We start from the raw sequence: 21,057 nt of genomic DNA on the forward strand, positions 1-21,057 counted from the left end.
AGGAAAATCAGAACTCTATGGTGGAAACAGGAAGTTAAAGAGGCACTGAAGGTAAAGAAGAAAGCATATCAAAAGTTCCTGGCAAATAAATCAGCTTGTTCTCTTAGAGAATACAGAGACAAATGTAAGAAAGCTAAACACTGTGTAAAACTAGCTAAACAAAAGTTATGGGAAGACCTTGGTAAGAACATAGAAAATAAATATCAAGAAGGTGGCAAGATATTCTGGAGGTTGTTGAAGAAGCTTAGAAATGGAGGAAAGAATGCTGTAAAAGGACTTAGAGATGATAAATGTGACATGAAAATGGGAGGAAAAAAAAACCTTGAAGTATGGAGTAATTACTTCGAAAAATTGCTAAATGAAACAAGCAGTGATAGCACATTGGTAAAAAAACACTCAACAGGCATACAGTCAGGAATACATATCCATACTTGAAGTAGAAAAATGCTATCAAAGACTTGAAATGTGGAAAGGCAGCAGGAGTAGATGATATTCGACCAGAAATGCTGAAGTATGGAGGTATAAAAGTCTCATAGTACCCATGTATAAAAATGGAAATAAAACAGAATGTGAGAACTACAGAGGTATTTCCCTGCTGAGTGTTCCTAGTAAGATATATACAAGTATACTTGAGAAACGGTTGAAAAGAATTGTGGCAGAAAAGCTTGGTTAAGAACAAGCTGGATTCAGGCCAAATAGAAGCTGTCAGGATGAGATCTTCACTTTACGACAAATAGTTGAGAAATCATGGAAATATGAAAAAGATCAGTATTTAAATTTTGTAGATCTGGAAAAATCATATGATAAGGTTCCAAGAGAGAAGCTATTCAATATGCTACAGTTATATGGTGTCAATGGGACATTATATCAAGCAATACTTAGTCTTTATTTGAGTTGTGAGTCAGCAGTTAGAATTGAAGAAAGTACAGGAAGATGGTTTAATGTTAAATCTGGTGTCAGACAAGGACATTATCCCCTCTGTTATTCATTATCTATATGGATCACATTATGAAGTAAAGTGGTATTAGACATGATATCAAAATTGGAGATGTTAATGTCAGTTTTTTGCTTTATGCGAATGATGTTATACTTTATACAAATGATTGAATGCACAGGTGTGTAGAAGAAATGGATCTGAGTTTTTTGATGTGTAGTGTGTGTTTGACAGCAAAAGATCTGCAGCGGCACTTAGAAATCAACCTAATTTAAACAAATATGGATGCATAAAATTCCCAAAATTTGGGAAACAATAATTGTTAGAGGTCCCACTTTACATCCTAGGCTGCCTACAAATGCCATAGAGGGTACATCACCTAGATAGGACTTTAGAATCACCCATTTGTTTCTTTAAGTATTGTATTGTCTTTGTGTGTGTGTGTGTGTGTGTGTGTGTGTGTGTGTGTGTGTGTGTGTGTGTGTGTGTGTGTGTGTGTGTGTGTGTGTTACAAGTGTTATTTGTACTCCTTGAAGATAATAATAATAATTCATTCTTCTAGAAAACTTTGGCATGAGTGATTGCAACTATACAAATCTGAATAGAAAAATACAGCTTTGTATTATCTCTGTCTGTTATTTAATTAACTTGTTTATGATCTAGTTACATGCTTTCTTATATGCCTAATTTTAGTAGTAATAGTGTGGTTAATCTTATCCTCATTGTCTGCTATGTCTATCAGTTCTTGTGTGCTCTGGCCAGTTTCTCTGTTTTGCAGGAGGAAAATCCATGCCATCTGTGTATAAGACTAAGACTAGATAACTATATAAGACTGGATAACCTACCATCACTTTAAAAATCTCTTATAAATGTTCCTCATGTCCTAGATGGAATTTGAACTAGGTCTTTCCAGAGAGTATTGTTGTTGCTACTGATGGTGCAGTCATGGCACTAAACAAATTTTACATAGAAGAGGCAAGCATTATGACAGAATTATACACTGATTTTAATAAGCTTGTCATAATTTATAGTTTTGCTTCATAATTACTTTTGGTTGCAAATATCTGCTGTCAGGACTCTTATAATTTACTAAAATAAATTATAAGACATTTGCTTTGGAAATATTATAACTGCATCTGTTACAGCTAGCATTTCTGTAACCAAGGTCAGCTATTCAGCTGACCTTGGTTCAGCTGATGTAATTAGCTTCTGTATTCCTTTGTTTGCAGTTCTGTATTATTGCATTATTTCTATTTTTTTTTTTTTAGTGTATGTTCTTTGTACAAATATATGTGCTGCATATAATACTGCTTTGTATATGTTCTCATATTCAATTTGTAATAATTTGTTTGCATCTTCTTGGTTAGTATATCATATTAAATTGATGTGCAGAATAACAGATTAAAACATAAAAAAAAAATTTGTTATTCATCAACTAGTTTTTCTTTTGCTTTCTACGCATATCCAGTCTGGCTTGTTGAGTGGAAGGTGTCACTGCTCTCTAACCAGCAAGCTATGAAGTTTGAATCTCACTGTGGACACTTGTGAATATATTTAAGTAGTAATTGATTAGATGATTTTCATCTCCTAGCACGAGATGAAAGTATCTGCCACCTAAATCCACCTACCTTACTTACTGGAGTTGGAAGTGGCTTAACAAAATTCCATATTTTGTCTCTAGGGCAAGATTTCCAGATACTCACCCTTAGTTCAGAAGTAACAGTGTACAATCATTTTTTACCTTTTATTGGTGAGATGCAAGTGCACATACACACACGTATGAAGTGTTTCCTTGATATTCATGGAGGATGTGTTCCAAAGCTTACCAAATAGTGAAAATCCACAAACAATTGATATCCCCCTCCTTGGTCTCCCCTCTCAGAAAAACATTTTTTAAAGTAAATGTATGCACAACTGTCAGTGTTAATTAGAAGTACTTCTGCACCATTTTTAAGAGAAATTTTTCTTCTTGTAAATACTAATAAATTAAAAATAAGAGAAATTGATAAAGTGATTATTATTAAATTTGCCAATGCATTTAAATGAAAACTAAAGAAAAATATTTTTTTTATCCTACTTAAATGTACACACATATCTTCTTAGTTAGCATAAAGGAAAAAAAAAAGTATAATACTTTTTTTTTTCCCCTGGGAGCCGCTTCTTTTTTTGCTTCATTGTGCAGCATGGTGCACAAATTTCTGTTCCAATTCTCAAGAAATTTTCATATTTCTTTCCATTGAAATATGTAATTTTGTGCTTTAAATTTCTGAAGTCTTTAAATAGCGTTACCCACAAATTTTTTTTTTTATTACTTTATCAGTAGACAGGCAGTTCATTTTTGTTTTTTCCTCTTCAAAGCACTTGGGTTTCAGGAATAGTAAAGCATAGTGGATTTGCTCATATCACCTGCTGCATTTGCACAAAATAAAAGTATCATCCTATCTTTACTTGCTATAAATCCTGGCATTCAATTTTCCTCTTGGGTAATGTAGGATCTGTTAGGCATTTTCCAGTAAAGCCTAGACTCATCTGCATTAGACTTGTTCTGACATGAACCCTTCTCAGTTATTTTGTGAAATTCTTCAGGTAAATCTGCTTTCGCTTCTTTGTCAGCAGAAACCGCATTGGCAATCATCTTTAAATTTCTTAAAGAAAATCTTTTAAATCCTTCAGCAGTGAAGTTTTTGTAGAACTTTCATTAGATGATTCATCTCCACCTTGTTCCTCATGATAATGGTTAAAGAGAGATTTTGTTGTTTCTCTTAAAATTGTCAAATCAATCGACAATCCCTTTTTTACATTTCTCTTTCCATTACTTGACGTTTTTTCACTTACACGAGAAACAATCTTTGCATTCTTTGGTGCACTAGCCACAAAACAATTGCAGATTTCCTTCTCCCTTTTTATAAATGTACTGCACTAGACTCATATGTATATTTTCCCTATGGCCACAAAAGATTTCAGATCTTTAATCTTATCTAAAAATTTCACTTATTCTGCCAGTGTGAGAACTTTTTTTCTTCTGTTGGTTTCACAAAAATCCTTACATTTAGGTCCCATTTTTAGATAAGGGTAAAAAAAAAAAAAAGAAATGCTCACTGAAGACAAAACATGAATGCAAGCACTCACAACTGATGAAAAAATTTGACTAGACCAGTGTATGCTGGTGCCTTACCAACGATGACATGCATACTTGGGGGTGGTGGGGCTTCCACGAATTATTCAACCCACAAAGTGAGAGACTGCAAAAAAGCAAGGGATCACTGTATCAAACATGTGTCATTAATTACTAAAGGAAGAGCTAAAAGACTTCATTTTGGCAATGTAAAATTACGTAGGCAAAGTGATACTAGATCCAACATTATTTCAAATCTGAATGTTTGTAGAAACTATGAAAGTTTTCTAAATTGATCAGAGAGTTTACGAGAATACAATCCTTAGCATTTCTGAGTTGCCTTAGCTTGCACTACTTAAAAGACATGGGCATTGCGCAAGCACCCATATATTTGCCTTTTATTAGTGCATTTGATAAAGATTTCACTAGCCTAATAGCTGTTTCAAACTTGTTGGTCCTCTTGGTTGGTATTCATCAAACATTTCCATGGTTAGTCATTCATGTAGTGTAGTTACCACTTGCACAGGTGAGTAGCAGTATCTTGAGTGAAAAAGGTCACAAAGTTTTTGGGAAATAGAAGGAGACTGGGGATGTGATATGTTTGTGATAAGAAAGATTCTCCCCCCCCCTGCTTTCGAAGAAAAATCGGATCTTTTCTGGAGCTCTAGGTACTGTCAAAGATATAAGAGAAGTTAGTGAAGTCCTTGTGAGAAATAAGACACAACTGTGTTTTTGGTGACATAGAAGTTCTGGTATCCATAAAAGGTTGTAAACCTGAAGTTTATATTGTGGGTGGAGTATTATCATCAAATTCCTGCCATGTACCCTCAAGGAGGTGTATAGGATATGATAGTACTACATGAAAAATTTACATCATTACTTACTTCCTATCTACAATTTTCCTCCAAATCAGTCTGTTACATGTCAAGACTCCAATAATTTCATTATCAGATCTTATATTTCTATCGTCTAAGGCACTTTATAGGGTATCAATCCACCTATATCTTGGTCTTACTCTGGGTCGTTTTCCTGCCAACCTGGCAGAGAACACTTGTTTTGGTAATCTTTCCTCGCCCATTCTGTTTAAGTGACCATACCAACTGAGATTAGCTCTGCTAACGCATTCCTGGATGCTGACAATGTCAAGTTCTTTCCTAATATCCTCGTTTTTAATATGATATTGCCATTGATGCCATCTGTTCATGCCTCTAATCTTTCTCAGGACTCTCATATCTGCAGTCTCTAGTCTTTGGTCAAGTGTTTTACTTCTGACCCGCTCTCAGATTCATAAGTTAAAACTGGTTTGAACACTGTCTTGTATACAGCTAATTTAGTGTTCCGACTAATTTCTCTCTTATTCCATATGAATTTATTCATTTGACTTCCTACCCTACCAGCTTTGTTGATTCTGTCATCTATTTCCATATTTAATTTACCATCTTCACTAAATATCATACCTAACTAGCTGAAAAGTTTTACTTATTCCACAGGTTCTCCATTCACAACGCAGTTGACATTTTCAACGATTCTGCCTATTTTCCTTGTCTTTGTCTTTTTATTGCTGACCTTCATACCATATCTATTACAACAGTTATTCAATTTAGTCAGGGAATCTTGCAGACTTGTAGCATATTTATTTAGAAGTATGACATCATCTGCATAAAGCAAAGAGCTGACATTAACATCTCCAATTTTGATATCATGTCTAATACCACTTTCCTTCATAATGTGATCCATATAGATAATGAATAACAGAGGGATAATGTACATCCTTGTCTGACACCAGATTTAACATTAAACCAGCTTCTGTACCTCCTTCAATTCTAACTGCTGGCTTACAACTCAAATAAAGACTAAGTATTGCTTGATATAATTCCCATTCACACCATATAACTGTAGCGTATTGAATAGCTTCTCCCTTGGCACCTTGTCATATGCCTTTTCTAGATCGACAAAACTTAAAATTCAGATCTTTGTTATATTACCATAATTTCTCCACTATTTGTCGTAAAGTGAAGATCTAATCCTGACAGCCAATATTTGACCGAAATCCAGCTTGTTCTTCACCAAGCTTTTCTTCTACAATTCTTTTCAACCGTTTCTCACATATACTTGCATATATCTTACCAGGAACACTCAGTAGGGAAATACCTCTGTAATTCTCACATTCAGTTTTATAGCCCTTTTTATATATGGGTACTATGAGAGCTCTACTCCAATCATCGGGAATTCATCCATCTGTCTAGGACTTCTGAACTATGCAGTGTAAGACTTTTATACTACCATACTTCAGCATTTCTGGTCAAATATCATCTACTCCTGCTGCCTTTCCACATTTCAAGCCTTTGATAGCTTTTTCTACTTCAAGTATGGATATGTATTCCTGACTGTATGCCTGTTGAGTGTTGCTATCACTGCTTGTTTCATTTAGCAATTTTTTGAAGTAATTACTCCATACTTCAAGGATATCTTTTTCTCCCATTTTCATGTCACATTTATCATCTCTAAGTCCTTTTACAGCACTCTTTCCTTCATTCCTAAGCTTTTTCAACAACCTTCAGAATATTTTGCCACCTTCTTGATATTTATTTTCTTTTTTTTTGCCAAAGTCCTTCCATGACTTTTGTTTAGCTAGTTTTACACAGTGTTTAGCTTTCTTACATTTGTCTCTGTATTCTCTAAGAGCACAAGCAGATTTATTTGCCAGGAACTTTTGATATGCTTTCTTCTTTTCCTTCACTGCTTCTTTAACTTTTTGCGTCGAACCATGAGTTTCTGATTTTTCTATCCTTGCATACAACCTCACCACATGCCTCTCTGGCTGAATCAATCAGGGTTTTCTTCAAGGCTTGCCACTGAATCTCCAAGGTTTGGTTCCTGTTCTCAAACTCTTTCATTTTTTCTTCAATAATCATTGTGTATTTTAGTCTACAGTTCGCATCTGAGAGCTGCTTAACTTTTATTAGCTTTAAAACTTTCTTACATGTTCTTCTTTTCAAAATGAAATTCAATTTTATCCTGCTCAAGACTAAATAGTGATCGCTTCCAATTTCAAATGCTCTGTACACTCTGGTGTCCTGCACCAGGTAGAAAACATTACAATCAACAATAACCTAGTCAATGAGACTTTTCTTATTCCTTGCCTCTTCTCACCATGTGAATTTGTGTACAGTTTTATGTTGGAACATGGTGTTATTAATAACCAGTCCATGTCCTGAGCAGATATCCAACAGGTATTTGCCATTATTATTAGCTTTGCTCTTTTCTCCAAATTTTCCCAAAATATTTTTGTATGTCTGACAATCATTTCCTACTCTGCTATTTAGATCCCCAACAAGGGACCAACTTTTCCTTTTTCATTGTGTCAGTTGCTTTTTCTAAAGCATTAAAAAATTCCTCCACTTCTACCTTAGTAGAATCTTCTGTGGGACCATTGGCACAAATAAGTCTCATTGTCCAATTCCCCATTCTGATATTTGCCCACATCACTCTACTTGAGCCCGCCTGCCATTCAAGAAGATTAGCTTTGTATTTTGTGTTGAATACTATGGCTACTCCTTCTTTTCCTTGATTGTCATTTCCTGAATATAGCATTTTGTATTTATTGCTCAGAAAGATCTCACCAGTTTTTGTCTTTTTTGTTTCAGTCACCACTATTATGTCGATCTGGTACTTATCTAATTCCTCAGCTAGCTCCATTTCTTTGCCATTCAGACTTCTTATGTTGATAGTACCGATCTTTAACTCTGGTGATGTTAAGTTGGGGTGTATTTTCAGATTTGTTCCAGTAGCTGACTTTTCGCTGTTTGCCCTGGTTCCCTTGGCAAAAACAACGGGGGCCTTGTTTAATCGGGTGACACCCCAGCCGACATGAAATTTTGTCATGTTATACCATCATTTTGTATTTTGGTTTAAGCCAATAAGAATGCAATTTGGTCGGCTAAATCCCAAATTGCCAGCCTATCCTCGTTCGTTCAGTATCCAGGTAGATACCCAACAGGGTGCACCACGAGAAAGTGAGGATTGGACATTAGGTCAGAAGCCCTGGTTGGTTCTCTGCATTCCTTTAAAGGCAATGTGGAGGTCTCCTCTCAGTTATACAGCTTTGACCCTTAAGCACCCCATGGAGTAAGGATTAGGTAATCCAGAAACTTCCCTAGAGAACAAATATGGCACTTTTTTTTTAAAGTCACTTCAGGTTTCTAATCAGTCTCACTGTTTATGACCATTAAACAATGAGCTCAATACAGAAAGGCAAATTCATTAACGTAGTTTTATATAGATGATGAATTTTGTTTAAGTGTGATATACATTCCAGAGAGAAGATTTATAATAAATGAAGTGGGTAATAATGTTCAAAAAGATTTTTAAAAGTTATTTCTGATATGGCACATATATTATGTGCTTCGGCACATCATATGTGTGCTTCGGCACATCATTCGGCACACCAAAGCACATATATGATGCCATATATGTGCTTTGGTGGAATTCATGTACACAGTGATTTATGATTTTTTTTATTTTTTACATGAATTCACTCATGAAAAATATATATAGTACCTTAATAACCATGAGCAGGCTAAGGGATAGATAATCTGTAAATCCTGTTCTACAGACTAAACACGAAACTTTATTCAAGCTAATTCAAGCCACTAATAAAGAGGATAGAGATCTTGCACCAGGTGATAAAAGTCATGTGCCATCTAAAAGACATGACATGTCTACAGTGTGCTTTTGAACCCACAGCCTGTTAATTGGATTGCAGATATGCTATTCACTTGGCCAACTATATTTATGTTTGGTATTAATAAACATTTTAAGGTAAATAAACATTTACCTTAAAATTTTAAGGTAAAATTTAATTATTGAGTCACTAATATTAGCAAGATATTTATCTGTGAAATCTTGTTTATTATTTATGCAGATAATACTGCATTAGTAATAAAGAAAATTTCCATGCAGTTTTGTTTAATTTATTATTCATTATCTATGTGTATTGTATACCTGGAAAAGCTGTGTTCAGATCTTCTTTGTATAATCCTTTCTTTTCGTTCTTTTCTATATAAGAATGTTATTATGCCATCCCCTCTCATAGTTGTGGATAAGTTAGCTCATTTCAGAAGAGATAATAAGTTTTTGTTTTTTCATCCGAAGCCTTGCGATTTTTTGTCTTATCTTACACAATTTTGGCAGACTAACCTGACGCACATTTATCTACTAATGCAATGAACAAGTATGCCACTGGGAGTCTTGATTACTGGTTGGCAAAAGAAAAAGTTCCTAGAATTAGAGTTGACCCACATAAAATGAAAATAAACCTAGAAAAGATGAGATAAAACTGTGCACGTGTACACACACACAAATATGTAATAATAATAATAATTATTTTTAAGACAGTCAACCACCAGGATTAATTTACGCTTTCTCAACATTATACATTCTGAGAATTTGAATTCAAATTGTTTTAGCAGAAACTTTGAATTCTGTCATTGAAACCCTTCATTTGTTAAAGTTTTTTTTGAATTAGAGGTAGAACCAGGTTCTATAAAAAAAAAAAAAAGCAGTTTAGACTAAGTCAGCTTGGCTTTTGTAATTTCTTTCTGTGATATTTTAGTCTTTTTTTTTTTTTGCTTAATTTTATCAACTTTTAAACATTTTATTAGGGAAAACAAAAATAGACAAAAATACTATTAGTGTTGGTAGATGGCAAATAGTGGCATAGTATGTTGGGTGATTGTTTTAGTGACAGTCAAAGGAACTAAGAAGCCGATGTATTATGTCTCTAAATTGCATGTGTTCTTCTGGTTGGTTTGCCTGTTTTTGTTGGCTAAAAACCCAAGTTTCCAGGAGGAAAATCCCTGTCTCTTCTGTATGAGAGTGGGTGACTTGCCATCAGTTGAATTGTTTCTTTCTAGATGGCATTTGAACCCAGTTCACAGTATGGAGATGGAATATTAAGTGGTGTACATGGTGGTTTGTGTGGTGTACAGTGCTCTCACACACTGAGGTTCTTGGACACCTTCAATGTGTCACATAATACTAATAAGAAGAAATTGTTTGTTACATACAAAGTGCATATGATATTAAGAAGTAAGGAAACGATCATAGACAATTATAAAATGGTGACTTTTTTATAATAGCATTTATTGTAATAATTTATTTGAAATAATGAGATGAACATCCAGGTAACACTGGGGAAGGTCTGCACATGTGTGATTGGTCTGTAATATTTCATGGATTTTTAAGGCTGCTTTGCTTAAATAGAAGAATTTTAATATAGGAAGTTTCCATGCTTTTTTATAGTTAAAGAAATACATTTTTAACCTCCTGATATTGGTGGGACCAAAAAATTTGTGCAAGTTTACTATATAATTGTTTTTCTTCAGCTTCTGTAATGTCTGTAATATTTATTATGTACAGATGAGTAGTGAAGATTCAAGTTTTAAGTACTCTCGCTTTAGAAGAAAAGGAAAGAGGTCCAATTTTCCAGTGTTCTAATGTTTCAGCATTTTGTATATAAGTTCTTGAACTGGTAGTACTGGTAGTATTTTTCAGCTTGAAAAACATAAGTTTTTCAAGCTGAATAAAAGCAGATCTTCCTGTTTGCCCAAAATAAGATAATCCATAATAGCAAGGAATCTGGTAGATGCCTGGATAATTGAGAGGTAGAAGCTTGTATTTAGGAGAAGAAGCAAGAAAGTTGGAGATTTTTCTCCACCTTTCTGATTTTTTTGGCTTGAAGAACAGTCTTATTAAGTACCATGAGCCTGAGAATGAAGCATCAGTCACCCTCACACCATCTGCATTGAGTAGAGTCATTCTTTCTTTTATATTCATTCTTTCATTTTCATTCTTTTTTATATTCATTCTTTCTTTTACTTGGAGCATATCGATAAAATTCTTTGGGGTTATCTTTAGCTTGCAGTTTCTTTTCATACTCAGAATTAGCTTTTATAATTTTCATAATGGACATCGTTCTTATGCACATGGTATTCCTTCCACATCATCCTTTTCTTACAAATCTCTTGATTGATAAGATTACACATTCATTTGATTCCTACCCTATTTCTTTGAACTCTCAGGACACATTCTGATATTGTATCATTTAAGTATTTTTTAAATGTTTCCCATGCATTGTCGATATTCTTCCCATCCAGCAACCGATACCATTGTGCAGTATATTCCTCAGTTGGTCATAATTTCCTGCTTTGTAGTTCAGCATGTAACCTTTCCTGAATGGAGCATTCATAAACTTAGCCAGTTTCCCAGCGAGTACTACATGATCACTGTCACCAATCGGAGGCAGAACAGTTATGTCTTTAAAAACACCCTCTGACACTATAATCAAATCTAACACTCTTTGCCCTCAAGTTCATTCTGTCACATACTGCTTGAGGAACTTGCAACAGCTCAATAAATGCATTTCCATTGCTCTCATGAGATTTTATTACTACTCAATCAGTGTTTGAATAATTAAAGTCTCCATTATGATTACTCTTTTCATGCCCATCATCTTTATTTGGTTATGCATTTCTTCATCACTAGTAACCGATTCACCAGATCTGTAACAACACCCCACTATGTATTTGATCTTGTTAGATTACACCTCACACCAGATGGCTTCAAACTCACTGCCACATGAAAAACTGGTATTGCAGTCATAGCTCTCAACATTAACTGGATTCAAGTCATCTGATATCATTAGCAGCATGCCCCACCTCTCTTATCCTGTTCTATCTTTCTTAAAACACTGCACCTGTTACTTATGCTCAATGCCAGTTAGTATGTCTGATTCTGATAGCCAAGTCTCACATTATGGTATAGCATAATCCCCCCCCCCCCCATTTGAATGGACTCTGGAACTCTTATACATTTAATGAGGCAACACAGCAACACAGAAGGGAGATGATATAATAGGTGAAAGCGGTACTCCAGCATTGATAGAAAAAATCTGATGAAATCATCTACTGCAATACACGATGAATGACTGGAAAGGAAGCTGGTGATCCACTTATAAAGGATAGGAGAAATACCATAAGATGGTAGCTTGGTAAGAAGGCTATGATGCCAGACTCAATCAAATGTCTTGGAAATATCAAGAGCAACCACTTGATATTTCCAAACTTTTCCATGGTCGTAATTGGTGAGTTTGTAAGTAGTGAGGCAGTTTGTTGATAACCTTTTCCATTCTTTTCATAAGTATTGAAGTTAGAGCAATAGGATACGAGCTTGATGGTCGACTTTTACCTTCCATTTGGGTAACAAACTGGATAAAAGCTTCTTTCCAAGTAGATAGATGCTAGATGTATATGTTAGCTTGAATAGGCAATACAAGATGGATGTTAGCTCATGAGCACAAGCCTAGAGGAATAGCATTAGGGCCAGAGGACTTATTACTTTACTCCTCTGGTATTATTAATTAAATATTATCCCTCAGGCAATATTTTCTCTTCTGACTGACCAGAGGTGATTTTTTTTTTTAATGTGAATTCCACCCACAAACAGATGTTAGCCTATAGTACATTAGTATTAGTACTGTGGGTGGGCTAAGGGCATAACTTTTTCATGCCACTTTAGATCTCAAGTACATTTGCAAACATATGTGCTCACAAACTCTCTCTCACACACACAGACATATATTTATGTACACATAAACACTTTCAAGCACACATAACACACAAACTCACATATATATATATATATATATATATATTATGCTTGCAAACTACTATTTAATTCTTCTGTAACCATAGCTGAATCATTCAAAGTCATTCTAGAGTTGTTGGTTATGTTTAATTCATTTCTATTATCCTTATCTCTTTTGACATATCTAAGAGCTTTTTTGAATTAATCTTAGCATTCCTAGTACGTGTACATTATATTTTGATTGAACAGTCTGTAATTAATAATTTATTTAATGCTAATTGTTGCTTATAATCTATCATACTTAAAGCTAATTTATCAGATTGATACTCTTTACGTAGCTTTTTCTTATGGTGCTTTAAGAACATTATTATTCATCCAGCTAACCCCAGATTTATTACTGAAGATAATATTCTTATCTTTAGTCTGTCATATTTATCACCCCTGATTCCACTGGTGATATTCTTCTCTCCATTTCTGAACTTATTTGGATTACATCTCTGTAACCTAATCATTTGCGCTGAAGATGGATGTGAGCCTTCGCTAAAAATTATGTCATAGATCTTTCATAAGTTTATTTTGCTGCATGGTTTCTACAATGTCTATATCATATGTATTAATACATTCCCAAATGAACTAAGATTAGATTTTTCATATCTTTTAAGAATTTCAATATCTTTAATAGCATTATGGATAATATCATATAACACGGTTTCTGAATTTAACTGTTAATGGACTTTAGTCTTCTGTTTTTTAATTTTTTTTAATTCTTTCTAAAATTATGATAAAAAGTGAGATTGTAAATGATTTTTTGAAGTGAGATGCTTTGCATCAAACAATATACTAAGTTAGTTTCTGGATTGTCTACTTAATGTATATTTATATAATATATTTTCCCCCCTCTTTCTTTGTGCCATTGCAAGAGTTAAATTCACAAATTCCCAAGAGTCATTTAGGAAAAGTGCTTAAGAAATTAGTCAAATAGGACAGATGGGGTTGCAGGAATGACTTTCAAAACATTACTCAGGGTAACTCAAAGTCATTCATAATTGGAAATTATGAAAATTTGGCATTCTAAATTACTCTAAATGTAACAAACATGAATAACAAAAATATTACAGATAAATTATTTTTATGTGTAAAATTTGTTGTAATTATACAGATTCTAAGGAAAATTTATAATGAAATCATAACAAAGATACATTTTACTTCACATCATAAACTTAAGGCTATGTCATATAGCACCTCAAGCATTGTTATCCTGTGTATGAAGTGTCTGTACATCCATTTTAGGACTGACTTGTACTGCAGCTTTCAAAATGACTACAAACCTTAATGATAACAATCATGGATACTGAAGCCACAATTTGGTGCAGAATTAGTATGTGCATTTGCATGTGTGTGTGTTTGCACATATGCTGTTTATATATTTGTTTTTATAAGCTTAAATGTTTAAAAGCAAGTTTTTTAAATCAGTATGAAATCTGTTTCAGTTGAAGATTGGTATAGAGAGGTACTCATAAATGATGGACTAGATCTCTACAGCTTTCATTCAAAAGTCAAGTAAGTTCTGTATAAGATGAATAGGATACAATAGTTTTAATATATTTTTTATATAATAAGGTAATAATTCTTGAGATATATATTCATGTTCCATTTACCTCTGTGTGCTATTTGTGTTAAGTCACTGCTTAAAGTAATAATGCTATTGCTTTAATAACAATAATACTCACAAGAATTAATTCTAGACACTGTTTACCATTATCTTACCACATTTGATCTTTACCTTATAAATGATTCTCTTAAATATTCTGAAGTTGTCTGACCTGTCTGCCCATAATAAGAAAGACCACATGAGCAAGGAATTCTATAAACTCCTGGATAGGAGAAAAGAGGATATTGTCTCAGGAGAGTGTAAGAATGAATTTAGTTTGTGAAATGGATGGAACTAGATTTGAAGGTTAATCTGGCATAAAAGTAATTTTATGGAAAATATGTAAATTCTAGAAACTTCCTTCTTCAGAAGTTTCTAATCTGCATTCCTTATGTAAAGGATGTGTGAGAAGCTTGCCTAGATTTCTATGCCAGAAACTAAAGAAAACTATTCAGTTTCTATGCCAGAAACTGAAGCCCACATTTATCATCCTAACCTGAACCAAAATGACTCTCTTAAGCTTTAACAGTTTTGGTAACTCAATACTTCTCATGATTTGTGTTACATAATTTATTAATTGATAATAATTTCAATGTTCTTTTTTTAAATCCTAATAGTTACAGATCAAGCTCTTCTCTTGTAATGAATATTACATCATGCATTTTAGTTAAGTTAATTTTTAATTGTTATTCTATTGTATTTTGTCTCTTTGTTTGCATTAAGAAAGTTTTGAAAGTAGGAAAAAAAATTGCTCTTAATAAACATTTATTTCCATCATAAACAAATTCCATAATTTATTTGCTTAGAATATGTGATCTGAATTCTAAAGAAGACAAATCAACATCCACAGTATACAGGTCATTAGAAAGTGATCAAGAATCTTTGAATAGTAGTTGGGGTTATCTGGTATTTTGATAACATTTTTGACTTTTTTAATTTCAGTATTGCCCATGAAAGGGATGTAAAATCTAATGAGAAAATCAAGATTTAAAGAAAGGAAATCAAAAAGTTCAGAATGGTTGGTGACAGTGAGAATGTACATGGGATGTCACTTTTGAGATGGAAGTATTAGAAAAAGATGACTGATAGAAAAGCTGTAAGTTGAATCTGTATCTTAAGAAGTACACTGACATGTAGAAATAAGGAAGTCTTTGTGCCACTATATAAAGAACTAGTCAGACCACACTTAGATTGTTGTGCTTAGATTTGGTCACCTAATTATCATTGACAGGGAAACAGAGAAAGTCCAAAGACAAGTGAGTAAGGCAATATCAGGACTCTGGAATATTGGTTATGGAGAGAGAGAGAGGTTAAAGGAATGTAAATTACAGAGTTTAGTGAATAGGAGGAAAAGGGTAATATGATAAAGATGTTTAAGCTAGTGATGGAATTTTATCAGATCAATACAGAAGAGATTATAAAAAGAATAAAAGGTGACAGGAGAACTAGAGGCCATCGCTACAAGTTGTGGAAGAGTAAGGTGAAGAAGGATTGTGAGGTGTAGATTTTTTACATGGAGAATTGTGAGTTGAATGGAACACATTACTAGAATATGTTGTGAATGCAGGAGTATTAAGGACTTTTAAGGTTCAACATAGATAAATGCATTGTCAGTTCAGTGAACTGCCTATGATGCCTCTACTGACTACATATAGACATGATAATAATTACAGATAGAAATGGAGATCATGTAGGTCTCTAATATTTTGGGAGATTTTATTTATTTATTTTTTAAATTTCTGCTTCACTTTTCATAGTTATTTAACCTCATTATTGAAACTGAAACAGACAAGAAATATGCAGTAGTAGGTGGCCTCGTCTGCTCTGCAACTTCAGAAGTACATGCAAAATAGTAAACTTACACATGAACATCTACATACAAGAAAAACTAAGTTTATTGATAATCTGAAGTTATGAAATTCAACTTTTGATATTTGTTCTGCTCCCAAGTCTTATTACATTGGCCCAATTTAAATCCAAATGATTGTTCTTCCTTACTGAAAGTGGGAGCAAATTAACTATAGAACTCTCACTATTTTCAGACAATAATATTAGAGCAGAAATGGACAATTAGGCTGACAAGTCTAAGAGGGGGCATTTCATGCAGCTGAAGTCACACCAAGTAACTAGAAGAGGTCATAAGCATTAAATCTAAATTCTAAACTTAAAATTTAGAAGGAAGAAAAATTAACTCAAAGACTAGAGACTGCCAAGAGGCTTGACAGGTAACAGACTGATTTGGAGGAAAATTGTAGATAGGATGTTAGTAATGATGTAAATTTTTCATGTAGTACTATCATATCCTGTAAACCCTTTGAGGATATATATATATATATATCAGGAATTTGATGGAGATGATGAGAAAAATTAACTTAGGACTGCAGTTCGATAATATTTACCTGTTGAAAGGGAAGTTATGAAACCGTGTGTAGAGGCTTAAGTGATGTGAGGACATCATGTTGGAGGCTTAACCACCTTACCAGCCATTAAAGATCAAATATGCACCCTCATAAGCTTTGTATCCATCATAAATTTCAATGTAATATCAATGGTATTACAATTTTAATATGCACTTCGCATCCATGGAAATGTGGACGCCCTGGCCGGTAGCATGGTTAATGGATTGTATACAGCACTCAGAAAGGATTAAAACAGAATTTAATACTTGCTATATTTCATCTCAGTCCCTGAGACATCTTTAGGGAATACAAAAAACTAAGTAAAACACAAATACCACACAATACTAAGCCCAACCACGTGGGTGACTCTAAAGTTCTATCTAGGTGGAGCGCCCTCTAAGGGCAGTTGTAGGTAGCCTGGAATGTAAGGTGAGATCTCTGATAAGTGTTAACCATGTTAATGTATTTATTAAGATTTGGTTGATTTCTGAGAGCTGCTGCTGATTCTAAGAATAGTCTCTCTTTTTTGAATTTACTATTCCTCTAAACTTGTTCTTTAGAGGAATAGTAGTCCTCCTTTACTATAATTCAAATAAGTCAATTTAATAGGATTGAGAGTGTAACTCATATGTGCTAATTAAAAATATATTAGTCTAAATGTTTATTTTGTTTTAAAGGACATATTCTCTAGGAGGATCATATCGACACATCATGATTAAGCCAGAAAAGGCTGAGTGGAACATAATATCATATGAAGATGCCACAAAACCACTACTACTAAGTGACTTAGATCATTTACAGGGAATTTCACTGGAAGAAACAAGTAAGTATCTTTATTCAAATCTAAGACATCTCTTTTTTTTTTCCCCCTTCTTTTTTTTTTTTTTTTTTTTTGATATTTAGATTTGAAGAATTTTCTTAGATGTTAATATCATTATAAAGAATCACAAGTATTTTAAAAATCACTGCAAACACTTGGAAACAGTTACTTGACATCAATTAATGTGCATTTAAGCGAATACAATACAATAAACAATAGGAATGATTATAATTCATCCAACAGTTAGTGTAAATTTCGAAAAAAAATTACAGTATAAGCTATATTACAGGATAAAGTAATTAAAGTTAATAAAAAAGCAATTGCTTAAATTTTCATTTAATATCTAAACAATTGATTGAGCTACTTTTTTTAAAAAAAAAATTAAGCAAAGCTGTTTGAATCGTGCTCGACTTTTTCATCTTTTCATGCAATTTGAGATAGCTGGCGATTGCTTTATCAAGATTTCGGTGGACTTCGAAGCTTCATTCCATATCAGGATCAGCATCAAGCAAAATCTCCTTAGCATACTCAATGTGATTGAAAACTAACTCAAGTTCTTTTGCAGTTAGCTTCTTACTCATAACATTCTCTTCTTGTTCACACTCCTTATCTTCTTCTTCATATGCACGCTGTTCTTTTAGTTGAAGGAGATCGCTTAACTGTTCTGAATGGGAATCGAGCAAGTTTCTCATATCTTCACTATCCAGTTCATTAAATCCAAGTTCTTTTCCAATTGTGCTGATTTCTTTAATAATGTTAGATTTGGGATTTTGTGCATGATAAACTAGCATAGGCTCGAGTTTAAAGTCGCCTTCTGCATTTCCTCCTAATAAAAGCGTAAGACGATCTTTAGATACTTTGTATCCTGGTTGAGATGCTTCAGTTTTAACTAGGAAAGTTTTTGTTAGCATATGCTTCCAAAAGAAACCAGTTTCGTCGACGTTATTTTCTGATCTTCATAATCACCCACCTGAGTTATCTTTTGCAATTCTTCAGGAAACTTGGCTGCAGAATCTTTATAAGCACTAGCAGATTCCCCAGTTGTTCTTACATTATGCAGCCCAGCTCGATTTTTAAAACGGTCAAACCATCCTAAACTCACAGTAAAGCTTTCACATTCCTCTTAAAATTTGGTCTCTTTTAGTGAGGTAAAAATATTGAGAGCTTTTGCCTGAATATTTCCTGCTAAGAGGTATTCCTTTTTGGTTATAATCCTCAATACAATCCTCGATCATTAAATGGCTCTTCTATTTCGGGTGATCAGCATGCTTAAAGAAGCAGTAGCAACTTTTTCTTGTTCTTTGTATTCTTTGCTCTTATTAATATAGTCCAAACTGTAGACTCGCTGTATCCCAGGTCTTGCACAATCATTGTATTACTAGTGCCACTTTAATGTCTCTTAACAAGACAAAAGTGACGCTCACTGCAGATTTGGACAAAAAATTTTGTGTAACATAAAATTTTGCATCATCAACAACTATGGGTCCAATGCCCGTAGGTGTCTACTGTCATCTTGATATGATTCTTCCATTACATTCTGTTTTGTGCAAGATGACTCAATTTGTGTATAGAGTTTCCACACCATTTGACAACATCATCGCCCCATTCTCTGTTTGGTCTTTCTCGTTTGTTCTTTCCTTCAATCATTCCAAACAGCAACGTTTTTAATTTTCTCTCATCATTCATTCTACATATATGGCCAAATAGATGTAGTTTCCTTTTGATTATTCTCTGGATCAGGTTTTCTTTTGGTTGTATTCGTCTGTAGATTTCCTCATTGTTCACTTTCTGTATCCAGCTTATTCTCAAGATCTTTCTATAGCACTTCCTCTCAAGTGCCAATATCCTCCTTTCAGATTCTCTCAGGAGTACCCAGGCCTCACATCCATAGAGCATGCTCATGCTGCTGAAGATACAGGTTTCTAAATGCACAGTTTAGTTTGCATCTTTATAGCTCGGCTCATCCATATTTTGTCCATGGCTTTTAAAATAGTTGTTGCTCTGGTTATTCTAATTTTTATCTCTTTTTTGGAGTCCAAGTCATGCATCATGTGGCATCCAAGATATGTGAAGTGTTCCACATTTTCCAGTTGAAATCTGTCTATCGTAACTCTGTTCAGTAACTCCTGTTGTCCAAATATCATTCTTTTAGTTTTTTCAAAGTTGACATTTAGTCCATATCTTTTTCCTTCTGTGTATAGTGTTTGCAATGTCTGTTCCAGCCTTGCTGCGTCTTCTTCAATCACGACAATGTCATCTGCAAAGCAGAGGTAGTTTATTCTCATGCTATTTATTGAAATGCCTCCACCTTCTTCTTTAATCTTATCTAGTGTTCTTCCCAGATATGTGATGAAGATGATTGGTGATATTGGATCCCCTTGTCTTGTGCCTTGACTAGTGGCAAACCAATCTCCAGTCTCACCTGCTGTTCTGATTTTTGCTTGTGCTTGGCTGTTTATATCATTCAGCAGGTGAATCAATTTATTGTCCACACCATAGGATTCCAAGACAGCCCATATTATATTTTGGTCAATATTATCAAATGCTTTCTGGAAGTCCACGAAACAGATATATCCTTTTGTTCTTTCTTTGAGCTTTCTCTGCTATTAGTCTTAGTGCAAGTATTTGTTGCACTGTGCTTCGATCTTGTCGAAATCCGACTTGCTCATCCGGAAGATGTGCGTCCATATGCCCCTTCAAGCGCTCTGTTAGTATTTTCATCAGCACTTGCCAAGATGACTCATTAATGCAATAGTTTTGTAATTGGTGCATTCTAAAGCATTGCCTTTCTTATGAAGAACAATCAAGACCGATTTTTTCCACTCTTTGGGGGCATACCCTGATCTCCATATTTCATTACATAGCTTATATATTTCTTTTGCAACTGATTCTCCCCCATATTTTAGTATCTCGCCTATCATGTTGTCATTTCCAGGACTCTTGTTGTTCTTGAGATGTTTTATAGCCTTATTCACCTCCTCTTCCAAGATGTCATTTTCAAAGATCTCTGCTGGTGGAGAGATTGCTTTTAGTTCTTTGATTACTTCTGTTGCAGTATCATTTAGTTGATTTTTATATAGTTTGCTGCAATATCTTGTCCATCTGTGTATGATTTCTGTCTTGTCCATCAATACTTGACCATTTTCATCTTTCACTGCTACTGATCTTGTTTGCCACTTCCTATTGACATTTCTTATAAGTTTGTAGACCTCTCTAGTTTTATGTTCTCCATGGTACTGTTCAATGTCTTTGCACTGGTCCTCCAACCATTTGGCTTTATCAGATCTTGCTGCTTTCCTTACTTTATTCCATTTTTGATGGTATGATTCATCTGCTGCCTCTGAATTATCTCTTTTAAGTTTCAGTTCTCTTTTCTCTAGTACCAATTTTAGGGTTTCCTGAGTTATCCATTTCTTGTTGATGTTTTCTCTTTCAGGAATTACTTCCTCTACTGCTTTTTTTAGCACTTTAGTCAGTCGTTCTGCTCTTGTA

At 34.1% G+C, this 21,057-nt stretch overlaps 1 protein-coding gene across 1 annotated transcript in view; it reads left to right on the plus strand.

The window, feature by feature from the left end:
- The window catches only part of Pus7 (pseudouridine synthase 7), a 184,876-nt gene that overhangs the window by 158,471 nt on the left and 5,348 nt on the right, over nt 1-21,057 (plus strand). The window contains exons 14-15 of the mRNA XM_090390419.1: nt 14,186-14,255; nt 17,423-17,568. Coding sequence (XP_090246545.1) covers nt 14,186-14,255; nt 17,423-17,568 — 216 coding nt within the window. The remainder of the gene's footprint in view (nt 1-14,185; nt 14,256-17,422; nt 17,569-21,057) is intronic.

Source organism: Typopeltis vanoorti, chromosome 3 (assembly GCF_054136105.1).
Source record: "Typopeltis vanoorti isolate ZY-2024b chromosome 3, IOZ_Tvanoo_1.0, whole genome shotgun sequence".
NCBI classification, from domain to species: Eukaryota; Metazoa; Arthropoda; class Arachnida; order Uropygi; family Thelyphonidae; genus Typopeltis; species Typopeltis vanoorti.